This window comes from Candoia aspera, chromosome 16, assembly GCF_035149785.1.
Source record: "Candoia aspera isolate rCanAsp1 chromosome 16, rCanAsp1.hap2, whole genome shotgun sequence".
NCBI lineage: Eukaryota > Metazoa > Chordata > Lepidosauria > Squamata > Boidae > Candoia > Candoia aspera.
This window is the reverse complement of record NC_086168.1, coordinates 9,710,322-9,738,068: the sequence shown is the minus strand read 5'-3', so window position 1 is coordinate 9,738,068 and position 27,747 is coordinate 9,710,322. Positions and strand designations below refer to the sequence as shown.

At 43.9% G+C, this 27,747-nt stretch overlaps 1 protein-coding gene across 2 annotated transcripts in view; it reads left to right on the top strand.

Annotated features, from left to right (window-relative positions):
* The first annotated feature begins 5,618 nt into the window (after nt 1-5,618).
* BRINP1 (BMP/retinoic acid inducible neural specific 1) overlaps nt 5,619-27,747 on the top strand; it is a 56,254-nt gene continuing 34,125 nt past the window's right edge. Inside the window, exons 1-2 of one of the 2 annotated variants that reach the window (XM_063316178.1) lie at nt 5,619-6,112; nt 24,771-25,038. In XM_063316178.1, the coding sequence (XP_063172248.1) occupies nt 24,821-25,038 (218 nt within the window). In that variant the 5' untranslated portion in view covers nt 5,619-6,112; nt 24,771-24,820. Of the gene's footprint in view, nt 6,113-24,727; nt 25,039-27,747 lie in introns of those variants that run through there. The other variant, XM_063316179.1, reaches the window with a different exon arrangement.

Below are 27,747 nucleotides of genomic sequence, written 5' to 3'. Positions count from 1 at the left end.
AGGTGTCATCCTAATAATGAATCTTGCTGAACTCAATGGAGCTAGATTTTCCCATTGTCATGGACCCCAGTTGAGATGTAGGGCCCCAGAAAAATATATTGCAAATGACCAAACCCTCATGGATTGTTGTTGTTCTGGCTTGAAAGATTTCAGGTGAGAGCATCAACATTGAGTGAATGTGGGGGTCTCATGGGACTTCTTCCATTTAAAAATGCATATAATAAATTAAGACTATTTCATACCAGGGTTCTAGGGGTGCCATTCAAGTGGGGGGGGGCAACTGTGGTTTAAAAATGTTTTAACAGTGGTCTGCTTTGGGGTATGGTAAGAAAGGTAAAGGTTTCCCTTGACATTAAGTCCAGTCGTGTCTGACTCTAGGGGGTGGTGCTCATCTCCGTTTCAAAGCTGAAGAGCCAGCGTTTGTCCAAAGACACTTCCTCCTTGGTCACGTGGCTGGCATGACTAAACAGATGCCATTACCTGCCTGCCGAAGTGGTGCCTATTAATCGACTCACATTGGCACATTTTCGAACTGCTCGGTTGGCAGGAGCTGGGACTAGCAACGGGAGCTCACCCCGTCACGCGGATTCGAACTGCCAACCCTCCCATCGGAAAGCTCAGCAGCTCAGCAGTTTAACCCGCAGCGCCACCGCGTCCCTACTTGGGGTATGGTATGGGACCCTGTATAGGATTGTGCTAGGTAAGATACAATCCCCAGATTTTGCATATTAATTTATTCTAAAATAACACTCAGTCCCCTCCTCTTTTAATTTGCAAATTGCTAGGGTTATGCCTCCTTTGTTATTTTTTTTCCCCCTGCAACGGTGGCTCACATCCGGCCAAATGTATCGATATGGCATAGTAAGCTGATGTTCGTGGAATGAACCCAGCATCGAGGCTGTATTATTTTCCCCCATGGAATTGCTTGCTAAAAGAAAAGTAGGGGGAAACACTTTTACAAAAGACAGAGCATGCACGAGAATAGCAACACAGTTTTTGGACGATCCAGTTTAATCCATTTTTAGCCTGTAATAAACTAGCAAGGCTGTTAGCAGCGTGGGGTGGCAGGGGATTGTGCATTCTTGGGGAAAAAAAGCCACCAGTGCAATTATTTTGGGATAAGAAATCCTGAAACTCTTATGGAGTTCCTATCTGTTTGCCTATTCCAAGGGCAAACAACGCTTAAAGGTAAGATTAAAAATCATTCTGTATTTCCCACTCTGTTCATTTGGGAATGATAAAAATCCTTTCCCTGTTGCAGTCCTCCCCATCCTAACATTTAAAAAATCATTTTCTTTGTACCTGGAACCTCTACTTTGCCTCCCTTCACTGTATGGGTTTCCCTTGACATGAAGTCCAGTCGTGTCCGACTCTAGGGGGCGGTGCTCGTCTCCGTTTCAAAGCCGAAGAGCCGGTGTTTGTCCAAAGACACTTCCTCTGTGGTCATGTGGCCAGCATGACTACACGGAACGCCGTTACCCGCCCGCCGAAGCGGTACCTATTAATCTACTCACATTGGCATGTTTTCGAACTGCTAGGTTGGCAGGAGCTGGGACTAGCAACGGGAGCTCACCCCGTCACGTGGATTCGAACCGCTGACCTTCCGATCGGCAAGCTTGGCAGCTCAGCGGTTTAACCTGCAGTGCCACCGCGTCCGCAGTCTTATATTAAGCTGACCTACAGGCCCAATATTGTTTCCTACAGTTGGCATAGTCCCTTCGGGGCAACGAAAGCAGGAATTGAGCCTATGCATGGAGATCAATGGTTATAGCTTTTCATTTTATGCAAGCCTGCAGGGTAGTGTGATGTTTGTTGTTGCATGGACTAGCTTCCTGCTGAAAATCTGCATTTTGCATGCAACCCCACCCTGCTCCCTTTTCTTTTAATGTGATGGAAAAATAACTTATTTCAATTTTTTTCCTCCCCAAAGGAGGAGAACGTTGTTGATAAATGGTCCAAAAAGTTTCTTCTCCTTTGAAAGCAATTTCAGGAACAAAATTTTCTTTTCCACTACATTGAAGGAACATAGATCCCCACCTCCCCAAAAGAAATAAAACCTCCACTTTTGCCATGTTGTTGATGATGATTGATTTATAATAGTAAACTATCAATTGAAATGGTTTATTCCCCTGTGTTTTTAAAGGTCACACTTCCACGTTGCATGCTAGGGCCCACATCGCTCTGTGAAGTTTAAGGAAGTTCTCTGTGGGAACTTAAGAAAGAATCTTAGAATCTTGATTGAAAAATGGCCAGTTGATTGGACAGCTTGCTGGTACCACTGATCTTATGAGGTAGCTATGATTAACAATAGGTATAGAGGGAAGACTTCTGTTATATAAGAATCTGGCCTTATCATGAGAAGTCCAAGGATGATTGTTGTTGTTTATTCGTTTAGTCACTTCCGACTCTTCGTGACTTCATGGACCAGCCCACGCCAGAGCTTCCTGTTGGTCATCGCCACACCCAGCTCCCCCAGGGACGAGTCCGTCACCTCTAGAATATCATCCATCCACCTTGCCCTTGGTCGGCCCCTCTTCCTTTTGCCCTCCACTCTCCCTAGCATCAGCGTCTTCTCCAGGCTGTCCTGTCTTCTCATTATGTGGCCAAAGTATTTCAGTTTTGCCTTTAATATTGTTCCCTCAAGTGAGCAGTCCGGCTTTATTTCCTGGAGGATGGACTGGTTTGATCTTCCTGCAGTCCAAGGCACTCTCAGAATTTTCCTCCAGCAGCACAGTTCAAAAGCATCCATCTTCCTTCTCTCAGCCTTCCTTATGGTCCAGCTCTCGCAGCCGCATTTTGGATGTTAAGCTGCCATCGCCTTCAAACTGAACTGGGTGGCAAAAGTTAACTTTTTAATTCAAGTTAATCATGGTGGAAATGGGTTAATACTTGGATGAAGATCACTGGGGAAGCCCTGTCCTGTAGGTTTTTTTTTTTTTTTAAAAGGGGGCTTGAGGGAGGCACCATCTTTTTGAATCTTCAGTATGTGAGTTTAGAAGACCACTGGTTCCATGGTAGCCTGCTGGAGCTGTCTGTGGTCCTGAAGATCATCCACCCAATGCAATGGCTGAGGAACGAACTTTCCGGGTAAAACAAGAGGGAGGAAGGTATGAGTTGCATGGCACAATGGCATCACGAAAGTGTGTACTTGGTTGCAAAGCTCAGAAAAGCATCATGGGCTCTCAAAGCTACCTTGATGTCCCCCATTTGCAGATTTTTTTTTAAAAAAAAATAAGAACAACAGACCTGTGAACATGTGTGAATGCATTAAAAGAAATGCAGATTTAAACCAGCCTTCCCTCCAGATGTGTTTTATGTCATTCTCAGCTTGCCTGCATTTAGCATGAAGGCTGGAAGCTCTGAGAGTTGAAGGTAGGAACATCTGAAGGGCAGCTGGGTGATAACTGATGGAAAGTGTTCCTTCCCCACATTTCTACTCCAGAGGGATCCACAGTGCAGATACCGATGGTCTGAGGCAAGCTGCCAAAATAGAATAAAACAGTACAACATTCCAAAGACAATAAGTGATAAATAATAATGCCACAAATGACATAGCAAAACCACAAGAGGCAGCAAAAACATCTAAACAAGGGTGAAAGGATGGTCTCTCGTTCCATTCATTTATTGTTCCAGTGATTCCCTCTGCCCTTTGTTTCACTCATTTTGAATTCTGGCATTATTAGGATAATTCCTAGCCTTAATTCCAGTATTGGGGTAAGCACAATAGGAGCTCAGATTCACACACACCCCTCCCAACTTCCTGTCTGTTGGAGGCATCCACGTCTCATCCATTTAGTTCATTCTTCATTCATTTTTACAACATAATACTTATTATCAGGTTTGTCCTGACAGAATCCTAAAGTTTACAGCTGCCTTCTGAGCTGTCGCAACCCCACCATAGCACTTTGCTCGAGAAATAAACACTCCACTTGATTCACTGCAAATTCATCTAGGAACAGAGAGGGGTAAAAATGAATAAGAAAAGGTATTTAAAGATCATTTCAAGGGGGCAATGATTGTCACTACAACCCCTTCAGTCAGCGAGTGAAAAGCTTCCAAAAGGTTATTCAATAAATTGAGGACAGAAATTCATAGAAAAGGGTTAATATTAAAAATATTGTTTTTATTTATGTTCAATTATTTTAATAGTTTTAAGCGGTCTCAGTAGATGGTTTTAATTGGTTGTGTATGCTGCCCAGAATCACTTTGTGTGAGATGGGCAGCCACATAAATTTGATAAAAAAATAAATAATCGTTCAGACTGAGCATTGGGTGAAACTGGACAGTCCCAGCACTTCGGAAGAACACAGCAAACTTTCCTTCATTGAAAGTCGTTAGGTAGAGCCTGGACAGGTGTTTGTGAGGTTACTCAAACTTGAAGCATTCTTTGATGAGCAACAGTTGGACTAGATAGTCTTCAGGGAGTCCTCCTTGGCTTTATAATCTTCATCAATTTCTAAAGGCATCCTTCAAGTTGAGGATAAGTCCTGGTGTCTTCATGAATGCGCATCTGTGTCATTTTCTTGGCAGAGCATGGAAGTGCCTTCTGAAAGCCTTCAGATGCTTTCTGACTTCCTGGTCTAGCCTACAGTCTTGAGATTCCCTGTAGTTTCCCATCCCATGACTAACCAGGCCTGAGTCAGCCAGGTACTGCCTTATCCCATTACCTCTCCTGCTGTGGTTTATCCCTCTTCAGACTTGGAAGCTGGGCCATCCAAAACAGATCAGGGCTCCCTTTCCAGCCCCTTTGAAATCAGTGAAGGATGTTGCTGCCATGACGAAGCGAAAGAGACATTTCTCTTCCCACCTCTACCGAAAAAGAAGGCAAGACAAGCAATTGCGTTGGGAACGAACCCTCCAAGCAGCGACGGTTAGCAGATGTCTAGAAGGTTGAGGAGAGAAAGATCTTCCGGCAGTACCAGCGGATGACTGGCTCCGGAAATGGATAGCCAGCGAACGGGATGGAGGCACAGAATCGCGGGGAAGACGACATAGGAGCGGAAAGAGGGCGAGGAAGAGTTAAGAGATGGAGCATAGAGTTAAGGGAACCCTTCTCCAACGGGCGACCTCCCATCTCCTCCAGCCGGAGGGCGCCAGTTGGAGGAAGGGAAGGGTTACTGCATGGGAATGGGAAGGCGAGAAATCTCCCTTGCTCTGGTAGACTCCCATCCGCCGGTTGTCAAACGCTCTTCTCCTTCACCGCCTTTAAAAGGAAACCTAATCCGCCCCTCTTCGCGGTCTGATTCTCGCCCCCCCCCACATTCCGTACCTACATATTTGAATCGCCTTCTGCCCCAACCCCCCTTTGCCCTAATAATGCCTTCAAACGGGGACGGAGCCCTCTCCGCCAAAATCCTGACTTGTTCCCCGCCTCTCGCCCCCATCAACCATTCATTCCCGGGGCCCCGCCCCCTCCGGACGCCCCTCCCCTCCCCTCCCCCCGGCGGCTCTTCCCCCACCGCTTTGGCTCCGTTCGATCGCCTGGATCCCTCCCCCCGACGCATCTCCCCCCTCCCCACCTTCCCCCCGCCCCCGTCTTCTCCTGTGCGGCTTGTGCGCCTTGCTTTCGCCCCCGGTGGCTGCGAGCTGATCCATCCGAGGAACGCAGGGAGGAGGAGGAGGAGGAGGAAGGGAAGAGAGGAGGAGGAAGACCCGTCGAAAGAGGACCTTTTAAAAAATAAAGCGATCCCGGCGATCGTCCTCCTTCCCGCTGAAAATCAGAAACCAGAACACCGTTTTTGAAAAATCCAGCCAGCCCCGAAGGGAAAACCGGGCGCAAAGAGGAGCGAGCGAGGGATTCTATCGGGTTTCTGTCTGAAGATCTCTCGAGGTCTCGATCTTTGTCAAACGTTGGCTCGGTTTCTGCGGGAGGGGTGGGGGGCTTTTCTTCCTTTTGAATGCCTGCCACCCGGAGCGAGGCGAGGGTTCCTTCCGTCCGAGCATGAAAAGGACTGCCAGACGCCCAGCCACCCGACGCCTGCAGCAGTCGCCCAGCGCCCACTATGCGCTCTGGATTGAGGGGGGCTTAGCTGCGCTCAAGTCCTGCCTCGCGAAGCGAATGAAAATCCCCGGCGGCCGCCACCTCTCCGCCAAAGAGGAGCGTTAATCCCCGGTAAGGGATCGAAAACCATTGTTATTCTGGATATTACTATTATTGTGGCCAGGCGCGTTGTGTTAGCTGGTGGCTCCACCGCAGTGTTAGCCAAGAGTCCCCGTTGTCTATTCCACGCTAAGGTTTTCTCTGCACCCACCAAACGTCCCCCCCACCCCAGCTTCAGCATTTCTTTCTCCGAGGTCTCCAATCGTCTCCTGCGAGCCCCCTTCCCCCGCGGAGTAGTTGTCTCCAGCTCCCGTCCAAGTCCTTTCCGGGGCTGTAGTGCGCAAAGGGTTAAGTAATGGGTGAATGTGCACAATCAGATAGGGACAGTGTGGGTCTGTGTGGGTCTGCCCCCTCTTGTTGGGGAAAACGTGTCTTCTTCTCCCCCCCCGTCCCCCCCCCCCCAGCTTTTCTCCAACTCGCATGCAGGTTGCTTTGCCGCACTCTGCTCTCCTGGTGAGCCAAGGGTTAAGCGGTTTCTCCGGGTGTATGTGTGTATGCACAATCACCAAGTACGGATGCAACACAGGTCTCCCTGTGCCCAGGCGTGCTTGCCCTGTCTTGAGGGACAAATCTGATTCACACGGGCGGGCGGGCGAGGGAACAAGGGGAAGCAAAGGTTAGATTGGGGACGTGTGCAGGGAAACGGCATCCAGATTATTCCTCCCTCCCTCCCTCCCTCCTTCCTTCCTGCGGGCTGGGGAAGATGGGGATTGTGGTCCACCATGTCTGGAGGGCACCAGGTTGGGACTGTTGGAACGTGTGGACCCGCACATCCGTTGCAGATTTAATTAGGTTAAGATCCCTATTGCTCGTCCTTTTCAAGGAGGTGAAACCTGGTGTGAGTATTTGCTGGAGGGGTGTGTGTGTTTAAGAGAGAGAGAGAGAGAGAAAGAGAGAGAGGACACCCATGTGTACTGCATAAAACTCCCCCCTGTACACAGTCATGTAAGGTGGGCCCTCATGGCAAGAACATGGCAGTATCATCGCCTCCCTCTTCCTCCAAAAGGGGGTCCCGGACAGAGACACGGATAAGAGTGCAAGATGGGGAGAAGATCGTCCCCAAGGCATTGGCGTCCTATCTTTTTAATACAGTACCCTGTTTCGCTTGTCGAACAGCAGTCCATAAAGCTGTTTATCCAAATCTCAGGATTTAAAAATTCATTGGCGGAGGGAAGGACTACCTCTGTTCCCCAACAGAACTGGGGAGAACAGTTAAAACTTGTTCTAAAATGAAGCTGGGGAGCCATTCTAACTGGAGGATCGAAAGAGGTCAGTGTTCACACGGAAAGCAAGACCGATCTGCGGGAGAGATGCTAGGAAGGGGTAGCGAAGCAACTCGACTTTATCTTGCTGATCGGTGCGGGAATTAGAAAAGGTGGGAAGTAGCCACCGGTGGGGTGGAAGTGGGATGCGTGTAGGTTGGCGGTGCTTCTCCCTGCAATAGAAGAAGGCTGCTGAGAAGCTGTCAAAAGACCCCGGATTTCTCCCCATGATTGCTAGCCAGAGGGGAAAAGTCCCAGAGGTGAGGCAGATCCTTCTTCTCGGATAGCAGCTAAACAGACTCTGAAGCGAGAAGGGGAGGCTGGAAGACTGGCGCCGTAGAGAAGCCACCGTTCAGCTAGTGGGAATTCCAAAAAATACATCTGCTTTTCTCCAGTGCACAACTCCAGGGCTGTCATAGGCACACACACTTGTGATCAGGCATTCACTTGGCAAACTGTGGCATTGGTCTGCCAGCCACTGTGCTGCACTACTCAGCCCCTTACACACGCCTGCAGGCACACACACAAGTATTCACAGAGCATCCCTTACTATCTCATGCTGCATACAAAGTGAGGGTTGTCTCTTTCCTGGCACACGACTGCTCTCTCTCCTTCTCTCTCTGATACACACTGACACACACACAGTTGGCAGGCTTGCTGTTGTTGTCACATGCACACATTGATGCATGCCCTGCTTGTTTCCACAGCCTCTTTTGTACTTTCTTTGATGTGGTGTGCATGGGTCTGTAGGCACCTACAGATGGACACACAGATGGACACACAGATGTGGCTGTTTGCTAGCTATGAGGATGGGGACCTCTTGACCACTTGGGTATTCACATGTATGTGAAAGAGAGACGGAAAAAGAGAAAATGACATTATTGCCTCTCTTCCATATACTTGCTAATTCTATTTTTGGACCACTGTGGCTTGAGTGGAACCTAAATACCCAAACTTTGCCTGGGCTTTTTCTTCACTTCCCACCAACATTACAAAAATCTTACTCACTTTTCTCCTCTCCCATATTGGTGTATTTATTTCTCTTTCCCAAGGGGATACAGAAATCTCTCTGATTATTCACCCTCCTTCTCAGAGCCCTAATGGCAGACGAAGTGTACATTCTTCGTTGCGTTCACGGCCGCACACCAATTTTCCCTCGTTCTTGCACAGGCAGCCTATGGCATCGGGAGGTTGCACATGCCGATCCGCACGGGCTCAGATTTGCTCAGTCTCCTTTCCCAAATGCATACAAACACACACAAGCACACACTTTGGGAGATCAGCCAGCCGGTTAGAAGAAGCTGTGGGAGCAGGAAGGAAGAGCGATAGGGCCATTCAAATCTGTGTAAGAGTCAGAAGGAACAGAATGGAAACGTGTGCCTCGAGAAAGCCTTCTGCTTTCTCTCCCGATGATGTGCCCTTCTCTTCTCCTCAGCTTTCTTCCAACTCTGAGCACACATGTCAGCAAAGACCTTCATCCACACCACTGCCCCAGACCTCATGGCTGGTCATGTTCTCATCAGTTCAAACCCAACTGCAGAGATTTGTCTCTTGTCTTTCACTGCACTTCCTGTTCCTAGATGGACATACGTACGTTTTATTCCAGCTATTGATCGTGTGCGAGTGTACATCTTTGTGTGTATCTGGTTTGGGCACTCTTTACCACCCAGCAGAAAATGCTGCACATACATTTTCTCTCTGTCCCCCCTCTCCCTTTTACTGCACTCTGCATGTTCTCAGAACTCAGCAATTTCTTTGCTACAGGAAGATGAAAACAAAATCCAGGAAACTGGGAGAAGCTGTAGGGGCCGAAAAGGGGCATGCTGAGTCCATTCAGATATGTGCCAGAGTTGGAATAAACAAGACGGGGACATGTGCTTTGAGAAATAGCTCAGAGACTGCAAGCGATGGGCAGAGGAAGAAGGAATCTTGTGCAGGATCTCTCGAGTGTGGCGGGGAAGTGTGTTGCACGCAAGAGAGCTTGGCTTTGCACCTTTGAAAAGGAGGCTGTGTGTTTGTGTGTGTGTGCGCGCGCACGCACAGCGGGTTGCGCTGCCTGTCTGCCTGCGCTGTTCACATTCCTGAGATGTGATATCTGAGGCTGATTTTCAGTTGGTTCCAAAACCGGAGTGGGGACGTATTCTGCCAAAAGAGGGAGAAATCAACATGACTTCAGCATAACTGAGGAGAGGGAAAAAAAATCAGTGTGGGGATACATGTGCAAGCAAGGAGGCAGAGATTTGAATGTGTTCCAGGAAGGGATGGAGGCTGTGCAAAAGGATCAGATTATATGTTTATACACTCCGTACATGTGTAGAAGAGCAAAATTGCTAGTTTTTCTTCTCAAGGCAGCTTCCAGGGGAAGAGGATGAGACAGGGCACGTCTTGTCTTGTATAAGTGTTTGTGGGTATGTGTGTCAGCTTCAAGTCTGGAGTGAGCGTAGTGTATTCATGAGGATGTTGTATGTACACTCACAAGCACCACCCTGAGTGTGTTTGCACCCTGCATACCAATTCCTCAGGAGCATCCAGTTCAAGCTCTACCTGGGAAATGGAACCAAACAGCTTCTTGTTTGGGATTTCTCAGCCCTGGCTGGTGGGAAAGTCATGACACCCATGTACGGCACACAGACTTAACTCTTCCTGTTTTTCTGGGGCCTTGTGAAGAGGCAGGGCAATTGCTTTCCAAGGCAAGAAATCAAGGGTTTCCAAAATGTTTCCTTGCAAAGCAATACCTGTGTAAAATAAATGCCACCCCCCGCCGCCCAGAGAAAGATGCACTCAGCATGGGTATTTTTGAATTCTCTTTTTTACGGATTTCCCTATTGCCTTCCCTTAAATCTTGCTTCTCAACCCCATTCTGATTTCCCAACACTCGACATTCCATACTACAGGATTGCTGGTAAATGACAAATTCATTCTTTTCTTCGGGTTCACATGGCTCGCCATATTTGCAGGTGTTTGGGATTCTCCCTGGGAGTTGAGAAGGAAGCTAACTTAATTTGGGGGGAGCCCTTTCCATCTGTGGGAACAAGTGTGCGGCGTTCATGTGCAATATGCCTCCCTGTTGTTTCCTTCTCACTTGTTCCTCAAAATCTGGACTGCTCACAGCATGGATGATACAGATTTGCAAAGGAGGGAGGGAGGGAGGGCTGGGCAGAAGGATCTTATAATGGCTCAATAAAGGGAGGATTGGGATGGATCAGGGGAATCATTTGGAAAAATGGGAATGCCCAAAAATACAATGGGGAAGTAGAAGTAAATTTAGGTACAGATTCTAGCAACAGTTGTACTCCCCCTTTTAGATAAACAACCATATATGAGTGTCTGTTGAATGCATTTGTTTCTTTATTTGAGTGCCTCTGGGGCAGTGTTGCCAAATAACCCTGATCTGATCTGCAGAAGAGCTTCTCTTAAGAACACAGCATCTCCCAGAAGGGGGAGCCCTAACTCTATTCCTGGGGGTCCTGGGAAAGATTTGCTGTTGCCAGCCTGTACACCAAAGTGATTCAAATTCTCCCTGGGTTTCGACCTGACAATGCTTTAGAAAGGAATACAGAGCAGGCTTAGTTGGTGACCAGCAAGGACTTTTGCTAAACTGCTGTGTTTTTTCATAACAGGGATGAGGAGTCACATTTGTGCCAACCTGGCAGTTTGTTTGTTTGTTTGTTTGTTTGTTTATTGTAGTGATTGCATGTTGCCTGAGTCATAGGAGTTCTATTCCTTTGAACAGAAAGGAAAAGATGAAGATCATTGACTTAGACTTTGCCCATTCCCTTCTCCTATTTTCTCCTATTTAGGCACCTCCAAACATCTCAAGAACTTCCATGAAGGTAACACCATAGAAATAGACTTCTCTTGCACCAGGAAGATCTATTCAGCCACCCTGTCTAATTGCTATCCATAGATTGTTCCTCTGTAGATGTTCCTCTCTTTTGTTTTGAAGGCAGCTAAGCCCTTGGTGAGGTGTAGGGAGTAAGAATGAGTTCACACTCAGTGTTCAAGTCATGGAGTGGGCTTCATGGAGCAAATCACAAGTGGCTGGGTTCAGAAGACCGGTTCACCCCTAACCAACAAAACCATAGGATTATTAAGCCCAACATGTCACCTAAGGTCTAACCACCTAGTTTACTTTGACTAGCCTGTTGGGTTTTGTGAGAAAGTCACCTGAAAGACAGCCCTTTCCTCCTCTTGTAAGTCTGAGATGATTCAGGTAGCTGAAATGCAAAAGTGAATAAAGCTTTTTTAGTCTCCATCATTACAAAGAGCTTACTGGCAATGTGCTTTCTTGGATGCTGACAAAACCCTGCACTCTCTGTTTGGCGATTCTGGATAGGATTCTCAGCTACAACTTCCATCACTCCCAACCGGCATGGGTTTAGCTTTGCTAACTGGACTCTGTGTGTGTGTGTGTGTGTGTGTGTGTGTGTGTGTGTGTGAATGGAACTGGGCATTAGGAAGGCAGCCCACATCTGGTCACTGACATGTTTATCAGGGGTTGGATTATCTTCCAGTATAAGCTGTTTCCTTAGGAATGGCTTTGGTTGGTGGTAAGTTTGCAATAGAAGATTTGAATTGGATTGGATTCAGCAGCCCTATCTTGCTGCTAAGAACTGAATCTCCGAGCTAAGATGGGATATAGCTTCTCTCTAGGGTTTATACCATGTTTGTGCATATGTATGATCATGTGCTTCCCAGGCTGCTATTCTGCATATCTGCCTCTGCTGCTGAGCTTTCTTTAGAACTGATGGAAACATGTCACTGGACATCTTTGTAGGGTTTTTTTCCCCCCCTTGGGTACAGTTAACTTAAAATCCAGCATCTGCTTTTTTATTTGGTAGAAGAGAACTTATGCTAAAGTGCCTTCTGGTAGAGAAGCAGAGCCTCCAGCAATATGCAGTTCTGTGGGAAAGATATTTTTGGCAGACGTTCCTGACCTGTGAATCTGGATGTGAAAAGAATGCCCTAGAATCAGAGCTGGATGGAACTGTTGGTCCAAACGCTTTCCTTGCTATGAGAAATTCAGAAATGTACCATTTCCAGCAGATGACTGTCCAGCCTGTGCATGACGTCTTTCAGCCCACAGAGGTCCCACCACCCTTTCAGGCCATTGATTGCATCAGCCAGTTGCTGTTACCATAAAAAAATCATAATCAGCTGCAATCTACTTTCCCATGATTTAAACCTAGTACATCTAATGGTACCTTCTGGAGCAGCAGAGAATGGTTTGATTTATAGATTGCGCTAAACCATAACATGATTTGTTTGACTTGGTCTTAGCATGTTGAATTAGCACTGTGGTTTGTACACCAAGGATTATGGCTTAGCTTGTGGAATGAACCCACCATTAAATCTCTGTCCCCTTTGGAGGAACAGTGGTTGACATATTTAATTAATTGTCCCATGTTCTTTCCAAGTATAGACTAAAGCAGGTTCTCTTTCTCTATCTATCTATCTATCTATCTATCTATCTATCTATCTATCTATCTATCTATCTATCTATCTATCTATTATCCTGCCTTATCTATTGGTGGTGGTCAAGACTGATGTACAGTCTTTCCCTCCTCCAGTTTTTCTCACCGCAACTACTCCTCTGTGGGATAGGTTGAGCTGACAGTGAATGAGACCTTCCAGAGCTCAGGGTGGCTTACACCTTCACTTTCCTGATCTTAGTCCTGTACTAATCCTGCAGTACCTTGAACTGGGCATAGATTTCCAGCTGCAGAATTTGGGATGGCATGTCAGGAGAATGTAGAATAACTATACACTGAGAGATAATAGGATAACATGGTGAATTTGAGGTCAATCATCCTGTTTTGGTCTATGACATCTGGATGACCTTAGATCAGCTGTACTTTGTCTCTTTGGAAGAAAATAATGGGGAAGCACTTGATCTCTACCAATACATTAAATCTTGGTCTAGAGCCATCAGAATAGAAGGCATACAAATGGTCTAAATAAGCATGTAAATAAACAAATACATAGAATTAAACATGACTCTGGGTATCTGAAAGCCAAACATCCCTCTTCTGTGTGAGAGCCAGTTTGGTCTAGTGGTTAAGGTGCTGGGCTAGAAACTAGGAGACTGTGAGTTCTAGTCCTGCCTTAGGCATGAAAGCCGGCTGGGTGACCTTGGGCCAGTCACTCCCTCTCAGCCCAAGAGCCAATCAGGTGTGGTATGAGAGTTCTAGTCCCGCCTTAGGCCTGAAAGCCAGCTGGGTGACCTTGGGCCAGTCACTCTCTCAGCCCAACTCACCTCACAGGGTTGTTGTTGTGGGGAAAATAGGAGGAGGAAGGAGTATTAGGTATGTTCCCTGCCTTGAGCTATTTATAAAAATAATAAAGGTGGGATAGTAAATAAATAAATAAATAAAATAGCACTCTTCAGAAGTTACTGCCTTCTAAGAAGAATCATTTCTACTGAAAATGATAGGTTAATAAAGGGCATCTCAATATCTCTACCAGGCTTTATTTTTATGCTGTGGCCTTTGAGATTTATTGAATAGGAGTGGAGTGAAATCCATATTTTGTTTTGTTTTGTTTTATGCTCTTTTAGACTGCTTTCAGTATATCTGAGCTAGCCTTTTGATTATTAAGAATATTGAATTAAGTTGCCAGCTCTGTCTTCCCATCGCACCTTTGCTCACTTCTGTATCTTCAATGCTCACATATATCTGCATCTAAATGCCATGAAAGGCTTTGCGTATAGAAGCAGAGTCCAAGACACATTAAGACCATTGGGTTGAAAGACATGGGAACATTTAATTTCAGGTGAGATGAATTTGATTTGGTTTATGGTAACTTCTCATGTACGAGGAATCGAAGCCTGCCTGGATGATTACTGAAGAGTTTTGAAAGACAGAAGAAAACAGCTTTTGAAATGGCATCTCCCTCTCATCCATGATAACCATGTCTATGAGTTTGCGATGAATTTTCAGGTTTTCTCTTCAGCCCCCTTGAGTTGATCCCCTTGATTATTCCTTTGCTACTTTCCTGGATTGGTTTCCTGGCAAATTCCTGTGTGCTATTCCATACCCTTAACCTAACATTCATTTTTTTTTCTTTTTGGTGAGGGAAGTCAGATGGAGTCTAGTTTTCTTAGCTGTTTATAAAAGCCCACTTGGAATTCACTTACACAGCCCATCTAGGTTGGTAATGGATGGCAGACAGGTTGTGGTATCTGACTCTGGCTCTGATGCAATTTTCAAGCACATGAGATAGTGCCAAAAAGACCTTAATTGCATCACTACTGGAGATGCTGAGATAGACAGCAGTTAGCAAAAGAAACGACTGCTGTGTAGATTTTTCCCCACCTTGCACTTCTAGTTAAGTGCTTCAGGGTGAAGTCATGCATGCTAGATAACTACCACTAACCACAGACATCAAATTACATTTGTTTCTTGTATTTATATTCTTCCTTTTTTGGAAACTCAAGTTGGGGTATATAAGGATCAGCTTATCCTGCAACAACAGCCCTGTGTTGTAGCTTGAGCTTATTGGCCAAAACCATTCAGTAAACTCCAGGACTGAGTTACTTGTATCCAGGTCTACTCCTACCCTTTGGAGTTGCTTTACCCAGGGAATTTCCAGTTGAATATTCGTATTAGATGAGCAAGAGTTCAAAGAGAAACTCTGTCGTTATTCCTTGGAATCAATCTTCAAGGAAGGACTAAAATGATTATAAGACAGTATTGGTTAAGATCGAAATAGTGTGACCATGGGATTGGAAAACATCCATCACTGCTTTCAGAAAATGTCTTCTTCTGAAGCCAACTTTCAGAGATAAAGATATAACTCATCTTTATCAGGTATCCAGAAGGATGTCATGGTTAATGGCTTCCTACACCTAAAGATCCAGCAAAACCAGTAGTGATGTTCCATCTGTCTAGGTACTATCACAAATCATCTAGTTTGCCAAGATGTGGCCTTCAGAAGTTTTGAGCTACAAGTCTCATAATCATTTGTTTTTGCCCATCTTTCTGGCTGACACTAATAAAAGATGCTGTTCAAAATATCTGAAGGACATCAGTAGACAAACTGAAGTATTATGGTAAGAAAAGCTGGCTCATCCCCATCTGTGGCTTGAAGCTAGTCAAGCAACAGTTGGGGATCCATAAGTAAATGTTGCATTAAATTCAGTTCTGCATATTGCTTGTCCCTACATGCCTCCAGAAGAGCCAGTTTGGTGTAGTGGTGAAGGCACCAGGCTAGAAACCGGGAGACCATGAGCTCTAGTCCTGCCTGAGGCACAAAGTCAGCTGGGTGACCTTGGCCAGTCACTCTCAGTCCTAGGAAGGAGGCAATGGCAAACGCTTCTGAAATCTTGCCAAGAAAACTGCAGGGACTAGTCCAGGCAGTCATCAAGAATTGGATATGATTGAACGGCAGGGGGAAAAAATGCCTCCAGCAAAGAATATATCCACCATATGTGGATTAATGTTCTAGTCCCCTAATATCCTCTTCAACAGTATTTATAAACTAGAATAGGCAGCCCAAATTTCTACATAGTCCTCAGTTGGGTGTCTTACTGGAAAAATGATTCTTCAATTATAGAAAGAGACATTCCTTTCAGGCCATTGTGAAATAATTGGACAATAGGCGTCTTTCTATCCTTTATGATAGCAATGATAAAAAGGTGCAATATCCATTTCTATGATCCTCCTCTTATTTTCCAAACTGGCATACGGCTTGAAAGAACACAAGCTTCTTAAAAAAAAGAACTGATTCTTTAAAAATAAATGGAAATAACTTGGGTGTCCAAAGACTTCATCACACAGGCCAGTGCTGTACGCTGAGCACCAGCTGAACATTTTTCATTGAAAAATGTTTTCACAGTCGCCCAATAAACATAAAATAACTTTTAAATGGGATTAATCAGGATAGATATTAATAATAAAAGAAGGTTTTGGCGTGAAGCTTCTGATTTGAAGAATGGCATGTCTTGGAGTGAACATCATGGATTATTTGCAGATAGTATCCCCTGTGAGGAGTCAGCATTACTGGAGTAAGCAGAGTTCCAATTAGTGTAGAATTCAAAGAGGTTGGCCGAAGAAACCATCTAAAATCATTGCTAGGTATTTCTTTTGTTAGTTTTTTAATGGCTGTTTATTAACTGCTGTACACTGATGTTCTTCTTATTGTCTTGTGCTCTACTCTGCTTGGTGCTCTTTCTACAAAATCTCTTAATACTTATTACTTATTGTAGACTTAAAAGGGATTTTGCAAATAACCAGTTCTCTGCCAAGTCCAGGAATGTTGTAACTGCAAATTCATCCCAGATATATAAGGCTATGACTGTGTGCCTGCAGTTGTTCAGGAGGATCGTAATCATAATGCCTGGCCATTAGCTGTGGTGGCTGGGGCTCCTGGGAGCTGCAGTATTCAACATCTGGTGGCCCCCAATTTGAAGTGATGACGTTCTTCAGATGAAGATGAGTTATTGCACGCATTTGCAAAGTAGAGAGAAATGCAATTAAAATATGTCAATATATCACTGAGTTGCTCCACAAGCCTAAATAAATGTTTAAAAATCATGATAGGATGTGTGTGTGTAGGTGTAGGGGTAAGGTGTAGGGGTGTGTGTGTGTATGTACACACACACACACACACACACACAAACACACAGAAATGAGTCATTTAGCCTTGAGGGCACACATTTAGGATTATGATGAGAAAGACAGAATTCTTTGAATGTGGAATGGAATGACGCCAAGCCCATTTGAAAATGGAACAAAAAAATGAAATGAAATGAATCCTTTTAAAGGGGAGAAAATGGATGTCTCAAAGAGCAGATGAATTCCCAGCCATAGAGGTCATGCAAGTGTCACAAGAATTAAATCCATAATGACTCAATGGCTCAATGCTGGTTAATTCCATTCGGCTTTCTGTAATTAAGGGAAACGGTTGTTGAGCCCTGTGCCACAGAGCAGAAGGAGATCCATTTCTGGGAATGAGCAGACAGAGGATTAACCAGGAGAAGGATGTTGGGTTGGTTTCCATGTTTTGTGTGTGCTGAAAGGAGATACACGGATTGCTGCTCAATTAGGTGGATGTACCTAAGGGAAGGACCCTTGATTTGGACATAGGCAGCTGTCATTTTAATCTAAAAAAATTCCAGGTAGAAAAATCATGACAGCAACAAAAATCTGACCGAACTGGGTTTGCAGGTCCTGCTAAGACACTGCTTGTTGGATTATGGTTTGTTAAATAAACCACCACTGCTGGGATGCATGTATCACACTAATCCATAAAACAACAAATCATGGGTTGTTGGGCTCACCTGCTATATTAACTTAAAATCAAATGAAGCTCCTTGCAGCTCAGGAGAAGGGGTTGTGCAAGCCAACATCAAGGGGGCAATCATTTCTCTATGTTCCTTTCCCTTGGCATTTGTTTTCAGGGATTTTTGATCTGTTAGATACCACTTTTCTTCAGGAGCTCAAGACAAATGTCATGGGGATTTCTTTTCATTTCATCCCCATAATAACTCTGTGAAATAGGTTGGGTCAAAGTGACACTGCCCCAAAGCCACTTTCCATGGCTAAGTGTGGATCATCCTCCCCAGCTCTAATAATGCTTTAACCACTATATCACAGTCCCCCTGCAAGAAATCAACTCTATAGCAATTCCATGTTTGAGACTTTGGAATTCTGTTGGTAGACTGGGAAGCAAACTCAGATCTGTTAGGAATGGGATAAAACAGGGTTTCTCAACCAGGGTTCTGTGGCACCCTAGGGCTCTGTGAGTGGTCATGAGGGGTTTCCTGGGAGATCATGACTTAGTTAAAAAAAAAATCAAATTTGGGCAACTTTACATTAAACAGTTAAGTTTCATTCTTTATTTTAGATAAAGAATACGGTTAATGAACATAGACAGGCCTACCCATGAAACGAAGATAGTAATTTTGTAACTTCTGGCCTATACTTGAGCCTGAATGTGCAGGGGATCCCCAGGGCCTGAAAAATATTTCAAGGGGTCCTCTGGGGTCAAAAGGTTGAGAAAGGCTGGGATAAAGTGTTTCTGTTTTAAGCCCAGTCCCAGTTAGGCATTGTTATTTAACTTGCTCATGGCTTCAATTATATTTTAGAGGATAAAATACATGTAGAAAGTTCCAAGTTCAATATATGGCCACTCTCGTAGAAAGGCCAGGCAGCAGTGATCTTGTCTCAGACCGCAGGAGAATTCCTGTCACTTAAAACTGACAATGCCAGCTTATTTTACATGGATGGGTGCCCTGATTTAATAGAAGGAGACATCTTATGCCATCAAGGTGAGTGTGAAAAAGACATGGCATCCTTTTGGTATGCTCCAGGTGTGATTGGGCTGAAGTTCCCAGACTTTTAATGCTCTTTCATTGCAGGTGGCTTCTGCCCAAACATTTTGCTTTGTAGCATTTTATTTGACCCCCCAAAAGTTTGCTATCTTGTGGCAGTAGATTACACAAATAACCACTGCAGTATGTTTAAAAAAGTCTTTTGGCTGTTCTGGTATTATTGACAATGATTGCTATTTCTCTTCCTTCATTTCCTTCCAAACATCTGCAGGACTAGCATTATCTTCCTTGTCCTCCTTTCTAGACAGCAGCTAAACCAAAGAGATCCAGGGAGGGGTAGTGCAAACAAATTCCAGACCATGCGAGTCATTTTGGCACAGCTCTGCTTTTGCATCCAGTTGTAATGAAGTGTCTGCTAGCATTAGCAGAATTAGCCAAAGGGATGGTTGGGGAAAGTTTCTATTGCAATACTGTTCAGAAGAAAGGGAAAGAGGAAGTACAAGATAGAGATGGACAGAGCAGATGGGGGACTAAGCAAAATTGGGAAAGGAACAGTTTGTAGGCACTGCCAGGTATGAACATGGCATTCCTTGATGAGATGCTTGTAAATACAGAGATAAGATGGCACTAAAGAAAGAGTGACCATCCCTTGTAGGTTATGGAAGTAGTGAGGAAATGCAGTGTAAAGGTGGGAGCTGCCAGAAGGTAGAAACAGGCACCTATGTCATTCAGGCTTTTTAGACAGAGGAGAGACGTTAGGGGCAAGTAGGAGAGAAGACTATTTCATATTAAATGTCATGGATGGGCAAGGTGGACAATGGAGCCTGTACAGTATATCAAGACTGGCACTCAATGTGTCCCATGCTTTGAGTCTCTACTGGTTGAAGCAACAGGAAAAAAACAACAACTGAGGCATATCCCCCAGCCCATTTCTTTTTAACACACTATTTGCTCTGCATGGCTGAAAAGCATCTGGAATCTGGAGACGTCTTCACGGGAATAACACCAGTTCAAACCCCAGACCCTTTCCCATTAATTCACACACACACACACACACCCATTTGCTGGCCATTGACGGAATAAACCGTATTTCAATTTCAATGTTTGAACACATCAATAAAACTCTATAGGGTTATCTGAAAGTAACCCGAAGGTCAGCAACATGGCGCAATATTGCCTTGGTGTTGATGTTCCTCAACAAGAAAGAGAAAATTGTGGTCTTACATTAATTTCTGTGGTCCATCTCCTAGTCTCTTTGGAATTAGTCACTTTGCTTAGATCTGCTGGAGGTTTTAGTTCAGCAAAAATAGCAGGGCCATAACTTTCCCAGGTCTGACGTATGTCTAGAGATGGTCAAGGACTTTTGTCTACAGGCTGAAGTTCATGGATCCAATTCTTCACTAAGGGGCAAGTTGGATGTAGTTAGGTTTGGGTCCTCTGAATCCTTGCAATGACACCTGTGTCCCAAAGAAAAGTAGCTTATCTCTTATTGAATGCTAGTATCAAATGGTGAGAGATATAACATTTTCTGCCTGAGTGCTCCTGGAGGAAAGGTGGAGAATAAATACAACTAAAGGCACTTTACTGTAGCTTTATAGACAGATACCCAAACAGGGTGCCATCCTGATTTCGGGAAGAGGAAGAACTTGCACTTAGCAAGCACCTTCTGTGTGCATGGTAAACTGAATATAGGGATGTTGGGAACTGGGGCAATCAATGTAATTCCATTCCCCTGCCTCCCCATGTCCAGCATGATGTCTCTATGCTGTGAACAGGAGGCTGAAAAGGATAGACTCTTAGACTCCATGCTATTGCAGGAACAGATCATGTCTTTCAAGGAACTAGTGTCTTCTGTGAAACGGAAAGCCACCGGACGGCTCTTTCTTGAGAATTTGTTGTCTGAAATTGACACTACAGATCTGCCTAATTATCTGAGGGTTTGGGTTGGCCTCAATAGGTTTCTGCATTAAGACATTCGAGCTCAAATTAGACACAAGTGTGAATATTCAACAAGACAGGGGATGCAGGTGTTCACAGCAAACCTGGCCTCATATGCTGGTAGGGAGCATGCTGCCATCTGGCCACCTGTACAAGATTCATCAAAGAATGACTACATGCATCCAAGATACTGCTGAGAATGCCTCTCTCCTTTTCCCAGGAAATGTTCCTCGGGCCAAGGACAGCTCAGAAGGGAAGAGAGGTAAAGCAGCTTGTGGGTCTGTTACCCTGATCTCTTGCTTCACTTCAATGCTAGGTTTTTGCAACCTCTCTCCAGTAAGGGGTTCTTTCAAAGACTCTTTCCCTGTTGATGACAGTGATGAATTCTCCATGCCTGGGATGACTTCTCAACCTTTCCATTCTTGTACTTCTGTTCTGAAGCAGCCCCACAATAGCCCTCACCTGTAAAAACAGGGAAAGCCAAGTTTGGCCATATCAGCTGTCAGGATAGATGATTTCATGGTAATCAAATATGTTTACTATTCATTTATTTAATGTACACTGCACTAAGTAGATTCAAGAATACTGGTTCAGGTTTGATGGGAAGAGCTGTGAATTCTAAACCCCCCAAAGGTTGTATCATTGAGTACTCTATTGAGGAATGAAATGGAGGGGATTGAAGCTATGGATTGAACCTATGATTGGATTCAAACATTTCCTCAGGCCATAGTTTATTGAAGAAATCAATAAAGGGATGGATTCTCACAGCTCACTAAATGAAAATCAGACACACTACACTGTGGTTGAGGGCAATGAACTCAGGCTACTTTTAATTCTCTACTTCATTTTTTGGCAAATCAGAGGTTGAGAACATTGGTCTAGATATTTTTATAAGCTCCCTTCAGCGACACCAAACATAATCAGTAACAAGGACACTGCAGTCCAACAAGGTCATCTAAAGTCTATGAAAACTCTAGTAATCTTAATCTTCTTTAAATAGAACAATCTCAGGCCAAAGTAAATGCCTTTAAATCCAGTGGGGTTATTTCCTAAGTAACAGTGGTGCATATATTTGGATATTATGGGCTATGCAACAGAATCAGAGTTGTTTCTATCTTTGGTAGTGTCAGATTACTCTTAAGGTCTTGACTTCCTGATAAAGTTATCCAAGTTTCTGGGTTCTCTTAGTCCTTTTTTGGAAAAGTTGTTCGTTGCAGAGAACACTTTAACTTATAATAGGGCTCCTGAACCTCTCATATTATGGCTTCGCTTGCAGACTCCAGGAACACTAGGGAACATTGATTGAACACTGAACCAAACTGACTCAAGTATAAAGTCTTTCTTTCAACTGGGATAGACCTTTCAAGCTCCAGGAGGTTGCAATTGTTTGAGGAGAGCAAGAATTGATAAGAATTGCCTCATTTCCACCTCTGCCCTCTGCTGCATCTCTCTGTCCCCTTCCATTTTCTACCAGCTACAGAGAGAGAAACAACAATTTTCAGCCTAGGATGGAAAAGAAAGGGCAGTGGGAGTTTGATTGATGAGGGATTTGTCTTGGAGACACTTCCCTCATTTGTTCTCTGTATCCCAATCTGCTGGAGGAGAAACCTAGAAGGTCAGCCTTGCTGTTTGAAGTTCAAAACTCTGTTCTAGACAGCCTGATCCCTTCTCTAGCTCAAATAATGTCAAATCCACCTCTGGATTTTGGCGCAATACATTCCTGTTGCTTAACCCTCTCTAGAGGACCTTCAATGCATGACAAATGCTGCACTTATGTATGTACGTAGGTGTTCCTTTGTACAAGACCCAGTAAATAAGTTGTCACGGCTGAAAAAGTTGTGTTTGGACAAGGAACGCCTGAGTTCAACTCAACTACAAATGTCTTTGGGCCAGTCTCTGAGCAGGGTCATGCATTACAATGAAAAGTAATCGGATGGGTTTTGGTTTGGTTTAGCCTGTTTTCCAAAGCCAGTCATGGTTTCTGAAAAGGTACAGAGACAGCTCCTTGCAATTGATTGATCTGCACTAAGCTTTCTGATTGAAACTGTTACATCTTTTTCTCTAATATAAAAAGGAGGGGGTGCCAACCTCAGGTAGCAGATGCTTTGGGAAGATGAAGTATTGAAGGATGGGGTGTGGGTGTTGCATCCCTTTACTACTATGCAACTTTTGGTGCAAAATATATCTTTCCCTTCTTCAGTCTAAGCTAGATTCCATTCTCACCATATTTAATCCATGTAACGGTGGACAAATCCCATGCCTGTCTTGGGGTAAGCTTTCTTTTCCCTGTCCTCAAGAAAAAAAAAAAAATCCCAACTTCTGGTAGCACAACGTTCTTAAGCATCCTTTAGGATGGGGCTCATTGAAGTAAAGTTTGTACACAACTCACTCGATGCTTCATTAGTTTGGACTTAGCATGTGGGCTGAACCCAACCTCTAATCGTTCAACCATGCTTCATGTCTTAATATGTTTCATAAAGCTGACCCGTTATGGTTTATTTAATGAATCATGCTGGAACCAACTCTGGTTTAGTGTGTTCTGTGGGCACAGCTTCCCACAAAGAGTTCCCTTTTGTTTCACTACTGTGGGCACAATTTAATATGTGGGAAGCACATCTCTATCTCAAGGATGTGGCTGGCAAATTTTTGACGTAGAACTTGATACTTAAAGTTTCCACCTTGTTTAGATGGGTTTATTTCAAAGTTGTTGTTGTTGTTATTACTTTTTTCATGCTTGGAAACCGAATGTGGGATGCTGCTGATCAAACTTGCTCACAGATTAATTATGTGCGAACTTACAAGTGCAAAGAGGCTTGTTTCATTATCGAGTTTTGTAATGTTTTGATTTCCCCCAACTCTAGCAGGAACACAGGTTGCATGGGGCCAGGGATGTGAAAGAACATCTTGTTTGCAAGGGAACAGATGTTGGAAAGCTGATGCAAGGTGTGAAAGGGAAGAGTGTAAAGTGGACAGAAAGTCTCTTGTGGGCCTTAACAGAAGGGAGACAAAATTGAAATGGGACATTTAAAGGGCTTAAAATAGCACTGTCTCTGGGTTGAAAGGCAGAACATCATCACAGAAGGGGAATATTCCAGCTGGATCATGCCAGATGTTCGCCAGGTCTTGCATTCATTAGCTCACACTATCCAATTGTTATTATTCAAGGGTATACTACCACTGGACACGGGGATTTCATAGCCACAGGAAAATTTATGCATCTTCCACAAATGTATTTATTTATTTAAGAATTGATGGGCTGCTTGTTCAGAACCCTGTTTTCTGAACAAGGTGGCTCGCAATCCTCAAATCCTCGAAGACAATTAAACAAATAATAAATAAATAAGTACAACACCTCATTCAGGTTGCACAGAATGGATTTTAATGTAAATTATGATCTCTTTTTCCTCCCACGTGCCCCCACTGAATCCGTAAAGCGGCTTACCCAAGAGCTTTGGCACAGCCACAGCTGCTTAGCCAAATCTGAAACTAGATCGTCTGATGACAAAACCCAGAGCATGGTGCTTAGCACATCACAAATCCTGACGTTGTCAGGAGTAACTTCCCACATCTTCTTTTTTGCATCGAGGTGCTCTTTTATGACACCCTCCATTCGTGCCCATGTGGCAGTCCACAAATCATAGACTTAATTACTCAACGCATTTACCTAATCACTTCTGACAATGTTTAATTGCCTTTTGTTTCTTAATTGCTTGATGCAGAGCTAACTTACTGCTAGTTTGTTAACTCAAAGATAAGCAATTCCAACTTCCACCTGAGTCCAGCCATAACTGTTTGGATTTGAATCTTTGAAGAGCCTCGTCTCCTTGTAAATAGCTTTGCCTATAAGCTTTGGAGTTTTCAAGTTGAACTCCAAGTTGTTCCTTCAAGGCTGAGTCCCAATTCTAAGCAGATACCCACCCCACTTTCATCCTTTCCTCTCCCCTTCGTTCACCACATCCACCTTCACAATCCAGAGTGTGATGCAGGAGTGATTGGGTTTGGTATGAGAATGGATTGAAACCAAAAACAGCTCCCCTAAAATTGCGTGGTGAATTGGGTTAGAGTTAATCCAGCAAAATACCATTACAAAGTTAAATTACTCTGCCTCTTGCACCTTTTTAACCCTTGAAATCTCTCCATCTGTCCTGTTTTTCTATTCCCCTTCTCTCCCCTTTCCTCTCCTCCTCTTTCCCTCCAGGACTCCACGGAATGGCGCAAGAATGAGAGGGAAAAGGCAGGCAGAAAAGCATGAACTGGAGGGTTGCTGAGTTCCTCTATTTCCTCTTTATATGGGACCATATAACTGTACACCCTTCCCACCAGGAGCCTGCTGTGACCAACCAACATGTCTCCAAGGAATTTGATTGGCTTATTTCAGACAGGGGGCCATTCCACCACTCACGGAGCTACTTATCCTTTGTGGAAAGACATCGTCAGGGATTTACAACCCGGTATAAAATATACAGGTAGGATGAGCAATGTACTAGTGCTTGCAAGATTGCCATCTTGAGATGCTATCACCGGTGGAATACGAGCCGGTGGTGTGATGTGTTGGAATAAATGTCACACGTGTTTCTTATCTGCTTGAGTAGAAATGCCATTTTAAGTTGTGGGCATTGATTGCTTTCTTTCACATTAGTCTGATCTTGGTTGGAAAACTGGATCTGCCGATGTCTGTTGCTTTAAGAAGGAGGCAGGTACATTGGAATGGGTTGTGGAAGACAGTGGGGAGATCAGGAGCATGCCAAAAAAAAAAAAATCTGTGGAAACACTGAAGACATTAATATATGTAATCTATCATAAGGAAGAGCTGTTACAGGCCAAGAATTTCTCCACTGCCTCCCAGGTGGGATAGGATACATGGATCTAAATTGAAGGAGACTAGATTTGAGTAGAACATTAGGATAATCCTCTTCTTTCAGCCAATGTGCATTTAATAAGACACTTTTAAAAAAATAATAATTGACCATTATCAGTCACATGTCTTACCATTATAGGTAGGACTGTCTGTGAATCCCAATTGTTGGCTGTAGACAGCCTATAAAAGTCCTACCGTATTTATGGTTCCATTAAAACATTCTTGCAGGTGACCTCCAGGGGGAAAAGCAGGCTTTCTGAATCAAAGGAGGTCTCCAAGGGGTTTTCTACAATTGTAAGTGTCTATTGTCACTACTATATCTTCCTCCATAACCCCCTATAACCCCAGCAGCCTAATTCCAGGATTGCTTGCTTCACAAGGATGCTTCCCTCTAAATCACAAGATTGATGAGGACTTGCTGTGATACAAAGTTGGGGGAAAAAAGATGTCTGGCTGATTTGCAGAAGATTGGCAAGCATTCCTGAGCTGATTGCTTAACTAATGTAGCAATAAAAACACTCTCTTTTATGCACACACATGTGCTGTATTGCTGAAAGAAGAGCATTAAGAGGTAATTTTGAGGGTAGGAAAGATTGTGAGTTCTAGTATTCAGAACAAATTCCAAGGTTCAGAATTCTTTTAGTTTTTAGTATATGTCTTCTGCATTAAGTTACCTTAGTTACATCTTCAGATTTTAGGACTCACACACAGCTACAGTGATCCCGAAGATTGAATTCTCTCTCTTCTTGCATGGAAGCATTTTATAGTTTCTGGGAATTCAAGACAGAATTTCAGAGATGTAATTTTATCTACTTGTGATTTGACTGATTTGATCTTTCAGATTTTATACGGGTATGTGGCTCCACCAAGATTAGATTCAGTTTGACAAATTGATTTGAACAGTCCATTCAAACTGCCAGAACCCATTGATTTGATTGGATAAAAGCATGTGCATAAGTCCTTCAAATCTTCAAATTGATTTGAAGGCCCCCAATTTGATCTGATGTAGCAAATCAATCTGGTGATTTGACCTGAAGGTATGGTATGAGGGAACTGCCCTTATGCTGAAAGTTCACATGAGTGAATTGCCCTCACACTGAAGCTTTGCATCACTCTGCTATTATATTATTACCTTTTAGGGTGTAATGCTTTTACATTTTTTTTTGTTAGTCCTCAGGCTTGTTTTATACTGTGAGGTGGTATCTCAGTGAATAAGCTACCTTGTGTATGAAATATGCAGATATTCAAATAAATGAAACAAACCTTTGATTTTCATACCCACCCCAACTTCCGGGTGAGTGGAAAATGTTTATGGCCAAAGCAAAGAAGAGGACCAGCCTTTGAGGGGGCTGTCAAACTGGTACAAGATACATAATGTTTTGGGTTACCAAATTCTTCTCAGCTTTAGGGTCAGTTGACAGTTTCTCTTCTAAAGTCATGGAAAGTCCAGAGACCTTGGTCACTAACTCAGCTTAAAATTTCATAGTGTTTCTCTTGTCAACCATCATGGAAAGGAGTTTGATTTTAATTGTGGATTTTAAAAAATTGTTTACACCTGGAGACAAGTTTGGTTTGCTTGTTTCTTGATCCCCACAACTTCTGGGGAGCCCACAGTGGAACCTTTGTAGTCAATTCCTCCATGCCAACTAAAGGTGTAATTAAAGGCAGACACAGGTCAAAAATCTTTCCCCCTCTTTCTATGTTTCTTTGTCTCTTGAATTCCTTATGATGGTTCAGGATGGTCCAAAGAACATTAATCTTGGCCAGCTTATTTTTTCAAAACACTCTCTAAAAAATGTATAGCACTTGGTCACTTGACAGCCACCTAATGCTGTCAAGATAAGCTGAAAATTTGAGATAGGCCCTCCTGGAATGGATGCAAAGTCTCCATTTGGATTTCCTTGATGGAGCAATATCTTTGCAATCTTTGAAGCCGGAAGAGGATGTTTCTTCTGGTCACACTGGGTAGTGACTCAAGGGAAAAGTATTTTGTTTCCTTATGGCACTGTGAGTCTCTTTTCTTCCTTAGCTTCTTCATTCAGTTGTTGCTATGGGGGGGGGGGGGATACAACACCGTGCATTTCACCCCTCCTCTCAGCATTTTCCTTCAATCTAAAGAAAGAAAATGTGCTTTTCAAATTACTTTCAAACAGAAAAGACTTTTCATGAAATGCTCAGAGGTATGCTATCCCGAAATTTGCCTCTTGCTTCTCAAAAGTTTTCTTCTCCTGAGAAAAAAAAAAGCCTTAAAAAAAAATCTTATTCTCAAGGTGCTTGAGAATTGCTTTCAAATTTCTGTTGGGGATGTTTTTATAGC